General features: G+C 42.8%; 1 protein-coding gene across 2 annotated transcripts in view; it reads right to left on the reverse strand.

The window, feature by feature from the left end:
• The window catches only part of ARPC2 (actin related protein 2/3 complex subunit 2), a 33,592-nt gene extending 19,112 nt beyond the window's left edge, over positions 1 to 14,480 (reverse strand). The window contains exons 1-4 of one of the 2 annotated variants that reach the window (XM_064286688.1): positions 14,375 to 14,480; positions 14,074 to 14,155; positions 5,214 to 5,248; positions 3,842 to 3,954 (exon numbers count right to left, since the gene is read on the reverse strand). In XM_064286688.1, the coding sequence (XP_064142758.1) occupies positions 3,842 to 3,954; positions 5,214 to 5,248; positions 14,074 to 14,147 (222 nt within the window). In that variant the 5' untranslated portion in view covers positions 14,148 to 14,155; positions 14,375 to 14,480. Of the gene's footprint in view, positions 1 to 3,841; positions 3,955 to 5,213; positions 5,249 to 14,073; positions 14,350 to 14,374 lie in introns of those variants that run through there. The other variant, XM_003406068.4, reaches the window with a different exon arrangement.
• Between the last annotated feature and the right edge of the window lie 1,031 nt (positions 14,481 to 15,511).

Genomic DNA, 15,511 nt, shown 5'->3' on the forward strand with positions numbered 1-15,511 from the left:
AAAAAGAAAACCCGTAATACTTATTTTATGACAAGTCACCAAACTGAAAATGAACAAAATTACAAACTTTTGTTTTAATTAGTAAAAGTTACCTATGCTTGTTTTTTTTAACTGTACTTTAAATGAAGGTTTACAGAATAAACTAGCTTCTCATTAAATAATTAGCACACATATTGTTTTGTGCCATTGGCTGCCAACCCTGCAACATGTCAACACTCTCCCCTTCTTGACCTTGGGTTCCCTATTACCAGCTTTCCTGTCCCCTCCTGCCTTCTCATCCTTGCCCCTGGGCTGGTGAGTCCATTTAGTCCCATTCTGTTTTATGGGCCTGTCTAATCTTTGGCTGAAGTGAGAACCTCAGGAGTGACTTCATTACTGAGCTGAAACGGTGTCTGGGGACCGTTTCTCTTGGGGTTTCTCCAGTCTCTTGTTAGACCAGTAAGTCTGGTCGGTTTTTTTTTTTCCTGGTGAGTTAGAATTTTGTTCTACAATTCTCTCTCTGGCTCTGTCCGGGTCCCTCTATTGTGATCCCTTGTCAGAAGAGTCGGTGGTGGTAGCTGGGCACCATCTAGTTATACTGGACTCAGTCTGGTGGAGTCTGTGGTAGGTTTATATTCCATTAGTCCTTTGGACTAATCTTTCTGTTGTGTCTTTGGTTTTCTTCATTCTCCCTTGCTCCAGAAGGAGTGGGACCAGTAAACGTATCTTAGATGGCTGTTCACAAGCTTTTAAGATCCCAGATGCTACTCACCAAAGTAGGACGTAGAACATTTTCTTTATAAACTATGTTATACCAATCGAGCTAGATGTTCCTCAAGACCACGGTCCCCACAGCCCTCAGCCCAGAAATTCGGTCCCTCAGGACAAGCTCCCTCATGGAGCTTCCATGACCTTGCCTTGGACAAGCTGTGCTGGCTTCCCCAATATGCATGCTTGTTTTAAAGAATTTCATTAGCTGCAGAAAACACTGTGAACACAGGCAGCACTGGAGCAAGTTAGTTCCCCTAGAGCGAGGCCTGTCTGTTCATTGCTGTGCTCTCAGTACCTAGAGCAACACCTGCATTCAGGGACACAAAACGAATACCTGAATGAGAATCAGCATTTTTCTTCTGATCTGATTTTCAATGTGTTGTCATTGTTTCTGTGTACTGTTGAGTCAATTCTGACTCATGGTGACTCTATATGACAGACTAGAACTGCCCCATAGGGTTTCCTAGGCTGTAATCTTAACAGGAGCGGATCGCCAGGTCTTATCTCATGCAGAAGCTGCTGGTAGGTTGAAACTGCCTACCTCTTGGTTAGCCGCCGAGCACTTAACAATTTATTTTTAATGTACTCTTTATATATTAAAAAAAAAAAAAAAGGAGCAAACTATATGTTGCATTTGAAAAAATTACCACGTGACTCCCCCATGCCCCTCATTCTTAAATGTTCTTTGGAAACATCTTAAGAATAGCTGCGAGTAGTCCAATGAATGATATTTTCTTAATATCTCACATATTTACTTGACCATTTTCCTATAGTTGGAAAAAAGTCTCAATATGCAAAACTTAGATAACAGAATGGGCCTCAAAGCATCAATCAGTGATCACATTTGTTTATATAAAGACAAAGACTAAGTAACACCATGCGTAGTTCCTATTTGGTGATCATACACCCACTATGAGGTATCTTTTACAGAAAAGGAACTGAAGGGGGGCTCAGGGTCATACAGTTTGTTGGTGGCACAGAGAGATCTGACCTTCAGGTGTCCCATATACCACTTCTCTTGAAGAGTTTGGAAAAAAATAATCAGCACATCTCACAAGAATTTTAACCAGTATGCTGCCACTGAGCTGTAAGTCTGTACTGTCAGTACTACTAGTATTTGGAGGAAGGGGAAATCAGATGTGGAGAAACCATAGCTCCTAAGATTTAGTTTAATTCCAAGCTTACTAAATTAATACTCAGAAATCTCAGAGGTTCTGAGAAGCAAATTCGTAACATATTCAACTCCTCTGCTCCCTCTCCTTGGCAAAACCAGCCAACACTTCCCGGTTTACTTCACTTGCACTTTTAATCATGATTCACTTTTCAGTTTGCGCCCCCTCTTCCAACCTGACACCAGGCAATGATGGAGGTAACCTATCACTCACATCAGACCTTCCCACCCTAACAGCAGAGGCTTTCTGCCTTTGAAGAGGGCCTGTGACAAAGTAACACGCTTCCTGTGGTTATCACAGCCTGGTCACTGTTTAACCAACCCAGGGAGCCATTTACTGTGTACTCTGCTCGAACACTCTGAATGTTACTTACTCCACCCACTGCAGCGGGTGGGGTTGGTTCTTTGAACCTTGTGGTAGCTACCAGAATAGCAATGTGTTCTGGAGTTCCACTGTACGAAAAGCATAGAGGGGAAACGAGATTTTAAGAAATCTAGCTCAACACTGCCTTTCCCTTCCAAGGATTATTATTATTACACCTAGACCTTTAAAAAGAGAGGGCTATCTAGGGAGAACGATTACACAATATTTCAGTTATCTGTTTAAAAGCTTAACAATTCTTTTCAGGAAGTTATTTTATAGCTAATCTAAAAGCAGGGCTGCTGTAATAGAGCCACTTGTTTCCTCTTGCTCTTTCTGGTAAACAGAAGAGTTAGCCACTATCTTTGATATAATAATCTTTACATATGCTTTGTATGATTACGTGTTCCTCTTGGTTTCTTTTTCAGGTGCAGTAACGCTGATTCCAAATTCTCTAAACCTTTCTTCTTCCCTTGAACTTATGGGGCAAATCAATTGCACTTGAATAACTAAGGGAAGTGATTACCTACAGTTCTTAGTATTCTGTTTGGTTAACATGAATTTTAGTTTTTATACGAAAAACTTACTGAGCTTCTGATCATATTCGTTATGACAAACAGCCTTTTCATTACATATATTTTTAATTCAAAAGCTTCTTCTCTTATTCAGAAAGAAACGTAATAGAAATGGCTGTAGCATCATTTAACAGATTAAGGAGAACCTAGTTTGTTAAAACTAAGATATTTGAAAACTGATTCAGGAACTGAGTCATACTTCCTGCTTTGAGACCCAACCACAATGTTCGTACGGTGGTGTAACAGCGTTTTCTTTCTTCCATAAATGGCTCTCCCCAGAGCAAATATAGTTCAACAGGAACCAAAACTCTACTTAAGCTATCAAAAGAAGCCAGTGGACAAGGCATAGCCATCAAAAATTTCAAAATGTCTGGACATCCTTTATTATTTCCCGTAAGGCAGATGAAGGCAGAAGAGATCCTTGAAGAGGCTAGCTCTGAACAACATTAAATTACAAATTTTAAAGGGCTGATTTGTGTCTATACTTGCAGCACGAGAAACTAAGGGTATACAATTTAAACAGGTCAGAAATTATATATCTGCCTTGATAATGCCACAGAAATAGAACAGGATCCCTCTCATTTTTACAACAGCTCTTTTTGTACTGACTGAGGAAAAGTATTCTTTGCTACCTTTTTGGAGGGCTAAGGCTGTTTTTTTCTTCCTTGTTTTATAAAATCTTGGTAGTGAATATAATTTAAAAAAAGGTACTCTGTTAAGATTTTGATAGTTATTACGCTCTGATGGAGAACATCTTTATTTCTCCAGAGTAAAAAGCAAAGAGCCAAAACCTTTTCTGAGAAATAGCCTTCTTTACATCATTATGGGAAATGGAGTCAGAAGTCTCTGGTTAGGTGGGCAAGCCATCCAGACTTCAGTATACTGAGGTGGGGGTGATTCTGTGCCATGGATCATCTATGAATGGAAAGCTTCCAATAGAAAAGAGGAAATAAAGAGTCCAAAGGAAAATGATGCGGAACTTACCTCATCAGCGCCATGTGCCTGAAGTTCCTTGTAGAATTTCAAAGAAATACTGACCATCACTTTTGTTTTGTCTCCATTAGGATTTGAAATATGATAGAGGACCCCATCGAAATCTGTGAGTAAAGCAAACAAGACTGCTCAACCTGGGAATGGGGAATAACATCGCCAAGTGCCTCCCTTGCTGCAGGCCACAAAGTAGTAGTCCCCCTTATGGCATGCAAGTAAAATGGTGTTTATTTTAAATCCACTGAGAAGTCAGCAGAAACACTGGGTTAGAACTGCTGAGCACCCATCTCTTTGCTCTTTTCTAAACTCACAAAGCTATTCTTGCCTTAAACACAGCTTGGTGTAAAAAAATTTAAAGGACTTTCGACAGCTTGGTATAGAAAAAATTAAAAAAAACAAAATCAAAAATTTCTATTGTGACGTATGTTAAGCATGTAAGAAGGAGAAAGGACAGAATGAAACGCCATACCCATCACGCAGCTTCAACAATTATCAACACACGGCCCATCTTGTTTCATTTAGACAACACCCCACACCCCCCATGATTTACATCAATTCATCCATAAATACTTCAGAATGTATCACTAGACGATAAATAGAAGGCTTTTGTTTTTAGGATCCAAACAAGGTCCACACGCTATATTTGGTTATATATCAAGTCTTTCCCGATCTATAGGCTTTCCTTCTCATTGGCTTCTATCATCCTACAAAACAGAGGACTTATCTTATGTATTTCCTGAAACTAGGTGCTCAGTGCCATTGCTTTAGGGAGCTGGCATGAAAGTCACAGAGGAAGATCTGGCATTTCCATTCAGCAGGAAGAGAGAGAGAGAGACAGTGCCTGGCTTCCAAGTCACAGCACTTCAAAGGTGCGAAAGTCTTCTAAGGTCATCTTGTCCAACTCCTCCTTTTTACAGAGGGTGGCTATGTAACTCCTCAAAGGTTACACAGCAAGTGAGTAGTATCAACCCCTCACTCTTCATAGGGAACAGAAAGTAGTAACATCTCTTTCTGACTTAACAAACATGCTTCTAACATTTTCACATTTTCCCACTACTCTTGTGCCAGGCAAACTAAAACAATGGCTACCCGAAGACAGTAACTTAGTATTTCCAAATCAAAACAAACAAACCTTAGTTTGTACCACAAAACTGAAGCCAAGGTATGTTAAGATATCAGCAGGTAACTTCACATAGTTCACTAAACTCCAACGTCAGTATCTGATGGATTAAATACTTGAAATCATCATCTACGATAAAGACCTCAAAAAGACTTGACAATCCAGTGATAGTGCCCAAAATGCCAACACTTATTTTAGGAACAATTTTCTTTTCTATTTTAACAGGGTTGAGATAAAGACACTTACCTGCAAAGGTTACTTCTACTGCTTCTGGTTTGTTTCTGCAAAATAAAACAAAATCTCTTAGTTAAGATAGCTTTATTGCTGCTTGCCTTGAGGGGGACCTGGAAAGGCTTCCGAGGTTTATTCAGGATCAGCCCATTTTGCATAAATCTTAAGCTTACTGTCGATCCAAGCACGCAATTCATTTTTTCATGCACCCGAACCTTTGGATTTGCTTAGAGGATGGAGAAGAAAGCAGGGCAGTTACAGCTTTTGTTTTTCAGGTGCTGTTGAATCTCCTGCTGTGGGTGGTGCTTACCTTCATCCTGAATTTCCTAAGAACACAATATACGTAGGTTTGTATACATGAACAACGAAATGCCATCTTTTGGTCAATGTCTCCCCCATAAGACAGTGGTGGTGGAGGGAATACATTCAGCAGGAAAACTGTTAAGAATAACGTAGAACAGTTTTCATTTGCTCAAAAGTAAAAGGATGATTTCAGGCCATAAAACAGCAAGTTTTATTCTGTATCAAAGTATCAGACAATCTGTACAACCTGTCAGCGCCCCTACACATCATTCCGTCCCCTTTACATCACCTCTTTTCATCCTTCATGAAGCCCTTGGGCTGGTTCTACCCTAGTTGTGGGGTTTTTTTGTTTGTTTGTTTGTTTTTTAATTCCAGCTCTGGACTTGCACAGAAAGTGTAGCACAAAGTAATACTGAGGAGAACAGTCAAGACATGTTTTCCAACTTTAGCTTTTTTATCAGGCCCATGTTTTGGGACGAATTAATACCCTCAAGCCTTTGTTTTCTCACATACACATCTATAAGATGGGGGAATACAAGTGATTCTATCTACCTCATAGAACTGCTGGAGATAAAACAAGAGAACAGACCTAAGAACTTATCCTGGAAGGCAATGAGTGTGTAATACTTTCTGTGCAATTCCCAGCTTAGCTGGGTACATGAACTACTTGTTAAATGCTGCCAAGTTATTATTACCTAGAAGGCATGATACACACCCTAGCCGCATACAGCAATGGTCAATTAAGCCCCAGTGAAAAGCTACTTTACATGCCTCCCCTCCTTCTCCTGTAGTGTATTTGGTAGGAAACAAATACACTACAGCCACCTATAACTTAACTGATTCTACTTTGTTTTACAGGCTAGCAGACAAGATATACAAAATTTCACATTTATTCTTACCTAATTTGCTCAAGACCTCACGATCAAGTACACATTTTTGACACTATCTCTGCTCCCTCACCTGTAAAAACAACCAAGGCTGAGCTACCCTCCAGGGTTGCTGGGAAATAACGGAATACATAACATGGTTTATGGCTATTCAAAAGCTGACGCAGAGGCTAAACAGTACTCTTCAAGGAAACTGGCTTCTATTAGGCATATGTGAATCCTACTGAAAAATCAACCTATATAAATCACACATAAAGTTCCACCCCACTTCTTCAAAGCTATCCAGATGTGACTTAGGAAAAGCACTTTGGGTGTCTCTAAGAATGGAGGCAATAAGTGGGTTTATGGGGAGGCAGTGAGTTCAGAACACACTGGAAAGAACTGGAGTGAAAATTTAAGTTGCATCTGAGCCGTCATTTTGAAACTACAGCCAGGAGACAAAGGCAACGAACCGCCAAAAACCATTCTTCACCCCTAGAAGACAAGAGCAAAGAAGAAGTGGCCCATTTGAATGAACTACTAAGATGAACAATGGGAGGGCGTGCTGAAGTATATTTTCCTGGGAAAGTCTGGCTGTGCCTAAGAGTCAAGGTGGGGATTTATTAAAGTCTATATTCCATAGTTTTGTACGTAGTTTTATCTTATTTTTAAACCATTAAGCTTTAACTCAACCAACGTAGGGCTGAGTTCTTCACTCTCCTACTTCATCAACAGATCAGAGAAAAATCAACTACAAATAACGTTAGAGTTCTAAGCTGTAAACATTTTCATTCTCTTAAAATCTGAATTTCTCTAGGCTATAAAGTTCCCTGAGCACAGATCCCCAGTGGGAGAAGTCACTAAGATCTATACTAAGTGGTTTGCTACCTTAGGAATATTTTGTTGAATCACTGCCATTAATATTTTAGTTTACTATTTATGGCTGCACAAAAGGTTGGAGAGGGGAGAGAAAGCTGCTGAGGAGAGCATTAGGCCAAAGGAGACTTCACTGAAGTCACCTGGGAGTTAGACGGCCAAAAACTCTGTGCCTCAACAAGGAGTACTGAAGTACTGCATTTGAAATATATCATAACAGAATCATTCCTCAATTCTAAGACTTAAGTGTTTGCTATTTACTTTTTTTTAAAATAATTTTTATTGTGCTTTAAGTGAAAGTTTACAAATCAATTCAGTCTCTCACACAAAAACCCATATACGCCTTGCTACACATTCCCAATTACTCTCCCCCGTTTTTTAATGAGACAGCCTGCTCTCTCCCTCCACTCTCTCTTTTTGCTATTTACTTTTGTGATTTAAAATCAGAGACAGAGGTGAGTAAAACTGGTCTGGGGGAAAGTGTACCACTTACACCAAAAAGATGAGTGGTTAAGTTATTGACTGTTCTACCATCTGCTAAAGTTTCAAATGATGGGGTGGCTTTAATCACAGAAAAAAACAAGTCCCTTAGAGTTGACTGGTTGACTCAAGTTCTGTCACTTATTAGGTATATAACCACAGGCAAGGTTACCCAAATGTTGCTGGGCTTCAGGTTCCACTTCTATAAACAACACCTACCTCACAAGGTTGTTGTGAAGACTAAACGAGATGATATACGTAGAGTTTCCAAACCAGTGTTTTTTAAGTTACATATATGCTAAGATAAATGTTCCCATTAGCCCTTAGGGCAGCAATATGGCAGGGTCTCTAGCTAGACCACTTACCCAAATGTGCCATATAAATACTGTCATGTTTTATGTGTGCCATACCATAAGCAAGGTCAGGAATCACCAGTGAAGAGTGCCTAGCACAGCACTTTATAGTAGTTACTCAATAAGTAAGGTGCCATGGTGGTACAATGGTTAAGCATTTGGCTGCTAACTAAAAGGGCGATGGTTCAAACCCACCCAGCGGCTCCAACGGTGAGAAAGGCCTGATAATCTGCTTCAGCCTAGGAAACCCTATGGGGCAGTTCTACTCTGTATCACATGGGGTTGTTATGAGTCAGAATCAACTCAATGGTACCCAGTAACTCAATAAATGTTTACTCCCTCCTCAAACCCCAAAAGGTCCTAGTTTCCTCAATCATAAATAGTAACTACTACATACCTTTTGAAACTAAATAAAACCATGTTAAAGCATACAGCACAGTGCCTGGTTCACAGAAGGTGATCAATAAATTCTTTTTTCTTCTCCTAGGTAGAGTCAGAAGAGACCAGGCTTTGAAGCTGTGGCTGGGAGAGGTTTTAGGATTGTTGTAACTCCCATAATCAGGAATTGGTTAGCAGTACGAGGAGAAACAGAACCCCTTAATAGGTGTCAGACTGTTGTAATGTCTGGAATCCTAGAATAAGCCAGCTGGGTAAGTCCTTAGGGCTAATGACTGGACAGACCAAGACACTAAAACATAATAATGTCTTATTCATTCAGATGTGTTCAATTCATTTAGATGGATTTCAATAGCTATTCTTAAAATCTTTGAGAAAAATTTGCCTTCTATCCTTTATTTCTAAGGTGGCTTCCAGGATGTCACTCATCAGTCAGTAAAGGACTCCCGGCGACTGCGTTATCTAGGCCTCTTTCCCATTAAGGACTTTGGAGTGTTTGCTTCTGAATGCATCCTAGAATCCAATTCCCTATTTGAGAATTTATCCCTCTTCTAGTTATCCCTTCCAAGAGCAGGATTAAATAAACTATTGAATTCTTCTCACCATAAAAATTTCTGACCAGTCTCTTTTAAATGCCCTACAAAGCGCTCATCATCCTTTCTGAGCAAAGCCTACAAAAGGACCCCATTAGTTCGAGGTGGTCCTACTCTCTTCTAAGCCATATCTCAAAATATGGAGACAGAAGCTTCTCTCAAAGCAATAAGCTCCTAAAGAAACCAAGAATCATTCTATCTGGCTTCATTTGCTCCTTCAGGAAAACATTTATTGAGCTGCCTTTATGTACACAGTGAGGATGCTGGAGAAACAAAGATGACTACATTTATAGACCCTGCCTGTGAGGAGTTAGCAGTTTGGTCATAGCTTTATGCCCAAACTGGTTCAACCCAAGGAGGCCAGAGGACCAGCAGCAGTGTATAACTATAAGGATCTGTAAAAAAGATCAACCAGATCTGAGCAACTACTTAAAAATGTCCTGATTCCAAATCACTTCAAATCAGACTGACTCTCTAAGGACATACGCAGCATTTTGGGGAGAGAGAACAGAGTATCAGCAAGATTTAATTCATTCCTTTCTCAAATCTCTCCGCCCACAGTCCTCGCCCACCCCAACTGGCACTGCTTGCTTACTGAGCTTCGCTCCCCCTCACTGAACCAGAGCGCCCCACAATCTGCAAAGGCTGCGGCAAGGAGCCAGCATGCACTTAAAATCAACATCAATTTTCATCTGACAGCATCTCCTCAATTTTGAACTCCAGATTCTAGCTGCATTGATAGGCCTAGCTTCTGAGGTTCACAAGGTTCTTGGTGTATAAGCAGTAACAAAAGAATTCAATTAATTTCCCATATTACTTCTGCTTTAAATGGGGGCCTGGGTTTAAGAATTCCCAAATGAAAAGGTACTGCTTTGATAAGACCTGAGCGTGGGGGTGCTTGCAGGATTGCGTATAGTTTTTTCACCAGTCACATCCTCTTAGGTTGAAGGCTGTTGGGAAAACAATTTACCATTAATTATCATTTTGTGAGGCTATATGGATCACTCCAGTAAACCATTTTCCCCAGTTGTGTGGTAGGAAAAAATAAAAAGCAATTTGTTTGGAATGAATCTTACGCTCTCTGCCTGAAGTGCCTCCAAATTAAAAGGTTATCATGACTAAATGTATTCACTTAAAAGGTTAGATTACAGAACTGCTTTACCAGAAGGAAATGTAGAGTTTTAGTAAGATGTCAGAGGCAAGAAGATTTGAGCAGCATTATTAAAAAGAAGAAACTAGTCTACAGAACCAACAGTCTATACAAACAACAAAATCACCTACCTTGAGACCAGAAGAACTAGATGGTGCCCAGCTACCACTACTGACTGTTCTGACCAGGGGCTCAATAGTCTTGGATAGTATGGGAGAAAAATGTAGAATAAAACTCAAATTCCCCCAAAAAAGGCCAGACTTACTGGACCAGTAGAGACTAGATGAATCCCCAGTCTATCGCCTTGACATACACTTTAAACTTGGAACTCAAACCACTCCCAGAGGTCACCGTTCAGCCAAATGACAGATTGGCCCATAAAATAAATAATATCCCTCGTGAGTACTGTGCTCCTCAAAATAATCACCTAGATGAATTCAAATGATAAGCATTTACCCTACACCAAAGATGAGAAGGTAAAGGGGATCAGGGAAGCTAGACTAATGGAAACAGAACAACCAAAATGGAAATAATGAGAATGCTAATATATTGCGAAGAATGTAACCAGTATCACTGAACAATATGTACAGAAATTGTTAATTAAATGAGAGCCTAATTTCTTGCATAAACTTTGACCAAAAACACACACACACACAAATAAACCCCAAAAGGAAAACTAACGCCAACTGCATTCTGAAGTATATATACCACAGGACTATCTTCACAGTATCTCAATGCTACGTTTTCAGGAGCTGGAACAATGCTGCCCAACAAAAAGAACTTCAAGCAACAATGGAAACGTTCTGCATCTGCACCGTCCAATACAGTAACTACATGTGGTCACTGAGCACTAGATATATGGCTGGTGTGACCGAGGGACTTGATTTTTAATTTATTACCTTTTAATTACTTTTTATTTAAACAGCCATATGTAGTTAGTGGCTACCGTATTAGACAGTGCAGAGCTGGAAGACCCACTCTGGAAAAGGTTGCTTTGAACCATAACTTTCCCAGCTGGTCTGCTCTAAGAACTTTAAGGAGCTCTGGTAGCACAGTGGTTAAGAACTCAGCTGCTAACCAAAAGGTTGGCAGTTCGAATCCACCACCTGCTCCTTGGAAATCCTAAATGGCAGTTCTAATCTGTCCTATAGGGTCACTATGAGTTGGAATTGACTCAAAGGCAACAGGTTTGGAAGATGTGTAAAGCAGGGTGGAACTGCCCTCTTCCAGGAGGCTCCCACACTTGGCACCACCTTTCAAACTCTCAGCATTTTTCTTTAAGGTCTTTCTCTATCTCCCACCCCAGCACATCTCACCCCTTAGCTTCTCTGTAACTTTGCCAACATGCTCTCTCAGAAAGGCCGGCTTCTTTTTTTCTTTTTTGCTCCTGCCTGGTGTTGAGTGCTGGTAAAAACCAAAGCCAAACCCACTGCCCTTGAGTCATTTCTGAATCATAGCGACCCTATAGTACCGAGCAGAACTGCCCCACAGGGTTTCTAAGGCTGTGATCTTTACGGAAGCAGGCTACCACATCTTTCTCCCGCAGAACGACTGGTGTGTTCAAACCTCCAATCTTTCGGTCAGCAGCCAAGTGCTTAACCACTCACTGTGCCACCAAGGCTCCTTTGAGTACTGGCAGAATCCCATCTATGTTTATGATTCTCATAGCAGTCATCCTTTGTGGAAGTTCTGGTGTAGACATGCACTGTGATAAATATTTAACTGCTTCATCGGTGCCTTACCTTACTGGTATGCCTGGAAAAGCACACTTGGCTTGAAATTAGGCTTCTGCTTAGAGTACATCTGCAATCCCAGAAAAGCCCTACCTAGTAGGTCTGAATATTATGGTCTCTTTTCAAAGATTTCCCAAGAGCTTTTCAGCAGAATATGTTTTAAGCCCACTTATTTAAACTACTTTAAATAAGTGGGCATACAATAAAAGCCAAAGCTCAACACCCTCCCTCATATCCAACATCAATACAACACAAATCTTTTAACGAATGTCTTGGAAGTTCTAACTTACCCCTTCCTGACTTGAGGGCCTGCTTTAACCCCTCTGAAATGGTTAGCTGCTCTTTCTAAGAGTAATTTTCTAAAAGAAAACCAGCTGGAAGTTCTGAACAATGGGCCACATTTGGGAATCACAAGTTATTAATACACAAATAGATGTGAAGGTACTCCTGCATACAAGGCAGGCCTCTACTTGAAAATCCACAGGCGGATCTGCTTACAGCCACTCAGGTCTCATTCTTTGCTAGTCTGGACTTGAGAATGCATTAAGATCAGTTGTGAAAATGCAGAAGTTAGCTCAACTTCCTCCTATGTGCTACACTGCTCAAAAAAAGTACACAGCAATCACCCAAAAAAGACTCTAGGCTGATTCACTTGAATTATTTAAAGTGCAAAGGAAATGGCATGATAGACTGAAAAGAAGAAGCAAGTTAGCCTAAAATATACGCGACTATCATCCCTGGCAAGAAACAGTACTGCTCACTGCATGTCATTACTTCAAGGAATAGTCCGTGCTTTGTTTTACAGATAAAATCTGTGGGCTTAAAAAATAGATAAGACTCATAAGACTCACAATACATTCAATTTAAGCAGTGAGGTAGAAGAACTTTTTTTTTTTTTAATTGCCTCCAAGCCACAAGTCCATTATGATTACTCAGAATGTCCCCTCCAGCAAGCCTCTCCCATCTGTGGATCTCTAAGCATTTACTTTCCTATTATTACTTCCCAGTTCATCATAGACACTTTGCATCCAGTTCCTCAACTGAAACTAAGATGTGAAGCCCCATCCTCACAGATGGGGAAATGAAGCAAAAGGACTGGCCACAGGCCACTAAAAATTAGAAGATAAAGCCAATTCCTTGGCCTCATATTTTAAATACTATATTAGAAACCCAAAGCAGCTCTGGGGGAGGGGGCTGTTTGTCTTCTACTGATGCTTGTGTTCAACTGAGAAGACTGCCTTAGAAAAATGTTCTAAGCCCATCTTTAAAAAGGCCAACAATGAAGGTTATCTAAGAACTTTACAGACCTAGGCGGCTCGGAAGGGTGTCATTGGGCCAAGACTATCACAGAAGAAATCACGGGCCAGGGGTCCTGCACCAAGAATTTCAAGATAACCAAATAATGGCTAATGGGTGGGGAAAGTAGCATTAGAACCTCAGAAGACAGATAAGGAATGGATGGATGTGGATGGAGGGACTGTCAACTCTGAGAAATATGTAACAAAATGGCCAGTTTCTTCTTACAGTAGGGTCCGGGGAAAGGGAAATTATAGAAATCGCGTTTTTCCGGTTGTACGGCTGGGTCTGATTGGGGAGATGGAATCGATGGGAAGGAAGCCAGTGCTTCCAGTCTTCCCTCTAGCTCCTTTAGGGAGGAGGTGGGGTGGAGAGCAAGAATGCAGGTGGTAATCTAGGCCTGTATCTTCTTCCCTCCTCCATTCCTGGGAATCCCTGAAAACTTCCAACCCAATCCCAAATGGGCTCTCTTCGGGTTCAGAACAATGACGGGAACAACAGAGGGAAGGGGTCCCCTCCTCGCTCCAGAGGGCAAAGGCATCCTCCAGTGAGTTCAGGCCCAAGCTGCCCTCATGCCCTACAGGTCTCCCTTTGGCACGCGCACTACTGTCCACTCACTGCTTCCGCATCCCTCCTCTGAGCCTCGCCCCACGCATCTCTCTCTGCCCCTCACCCCGCCGCGCCCACGTCTCCACCGCCAGGGCGGCCCCCACACCCTGCCAGGCCCCCCATCTCCCTCCTCCAGGTGTGGGGACCCTGGATGATACTGGGGATTGGCGGGGGTGAGCTCTGCCTCCGCTGCCACCCCTGGCCCCGGGCGCGCGCTCACCCGGCGGCCGCGTTCTCGAACTTCAGCGCGAGCGTCTCCTCGATGATGCGGTTGTTCACCTCCAGCAGGATCATGGCGGCGGCTGCCCCGGGCAGGGGAAGGAGAAACGAGGCGGGTGAGGATGGGTAAAGGAGGGAAGGACAGAGGGAGCGGCCCTGCTGCCCCTGACGAGGGGGCCTGGGTGGAGTAGTAAGTGAAGGGAAAAGGGGAGAGGGGCCGGGATGGGAGGGAAGGGAAGGACACGCGCGCTAGCCCGCGCACGCACACACTGTGGAGACACCCACCCACCCACCCGACCGACCTGGCCCCGGAAGCCTCAACCCGCCTGCCGAGCCGCCGCCGCCGCCTCACCGACAAGCCCGGTCCCCGCCCAGCCCCCGGCTCTAGCCGGTCACTTCCGCTCTCACACCCACTTCCGCTCGCCGCCCTACGCGCGGCCCCGCGGCGCCAATTCCGCTCCGACCCCTCGTGCACGCGCACGCAGGCACGCCTGCGGACCGAGGCCGCGCTTGCGCACTCGTGATGCCGTCGTCCCGCCTCCACTTTCCCACAGACCCCCTTACATCCAGCCCCTTCAAATATGTGGTTTACCCAGCTGTCATTCTCTGAGGCCTTCTTCACTGTCCGTCGCCTCCCTCCCGCTTGTCCCAGAGGTCCAGCTCTACCTTTCCGGTCTAGTCATTTTAGAGATCCCCGCATGAAGCTTCCCATTGTCATCTCCCAGTTCATCTCCCCTTTGCTCTTGGTGCCTGTTCGTTCTCGGTATCCCTTCCTCATCCGCGCTAATGGCTGCCCAGCTGCACCATTACCTTTTCGTTTCTCAACAAATATTTAGTGGGCTTCCTCTCTGTGCAGAGGATACAGCGGTGAAAAAAATAGACGCGGCCCTGCTCTCATGAAGCCTATGGTCTGGTAAAGGAAACAGACAACAAACAAGTAAACGCTGAAGTATATAACTTCAAACTGTTAAAAGGACAATAAAAGAAAGAAATGGGAAGTCACTGAGGTGAATATGCAACTTAGATGGACCTCCCTGGGTTCCTGTCACGCCTCCATTTTTGTGCCTGGGGGAGCAGCTTCCGGGCGCGGCCCTGAACGTAATCTCTTCTGCCTTGGAAACCTTGACGTTCCAGTACCTCTGCAAGAGACATACCGTGCACCTCATCTTCAGGCAGAATCTGAACTCACCTTTGTGGTACATCTGCACCTTCCGCCTGTGTGTCTTGTTTTGTATCTGCCGCCCCTCCCCCTCCCCACCCCAGGGAGACTAAGAGACTTAAATGAGTCCCTTCTACATGCAATACCTAATTTTCTGTTAAGTGTTCTGAGGGGAGGAGGGATCCAAGAAAAGGAACACAAAACTAACCCCTATCAACAAGGCCTAGACAGCCCTTTAGAAAAGATTTCTTATGGGCCATGGATAAGCTTCAGGAAATTG

Source organism: Loxodonta africana, chromosome 6 (assembly GCF_030014295.1).
Source record: "Loxodonta africana isolate mLoxAfr1 chromosome 6, mLoxAfr1.hap2, whole genome shotgun sequence".
In the NCBI taxonomy this organism is placed as follows: domain Eukaryota; kingdom Metazoa; phylum Chordata; class Mammalia; order Proboscidea; family Elephantidae; genus Loxodonta; species Loxodonta africana.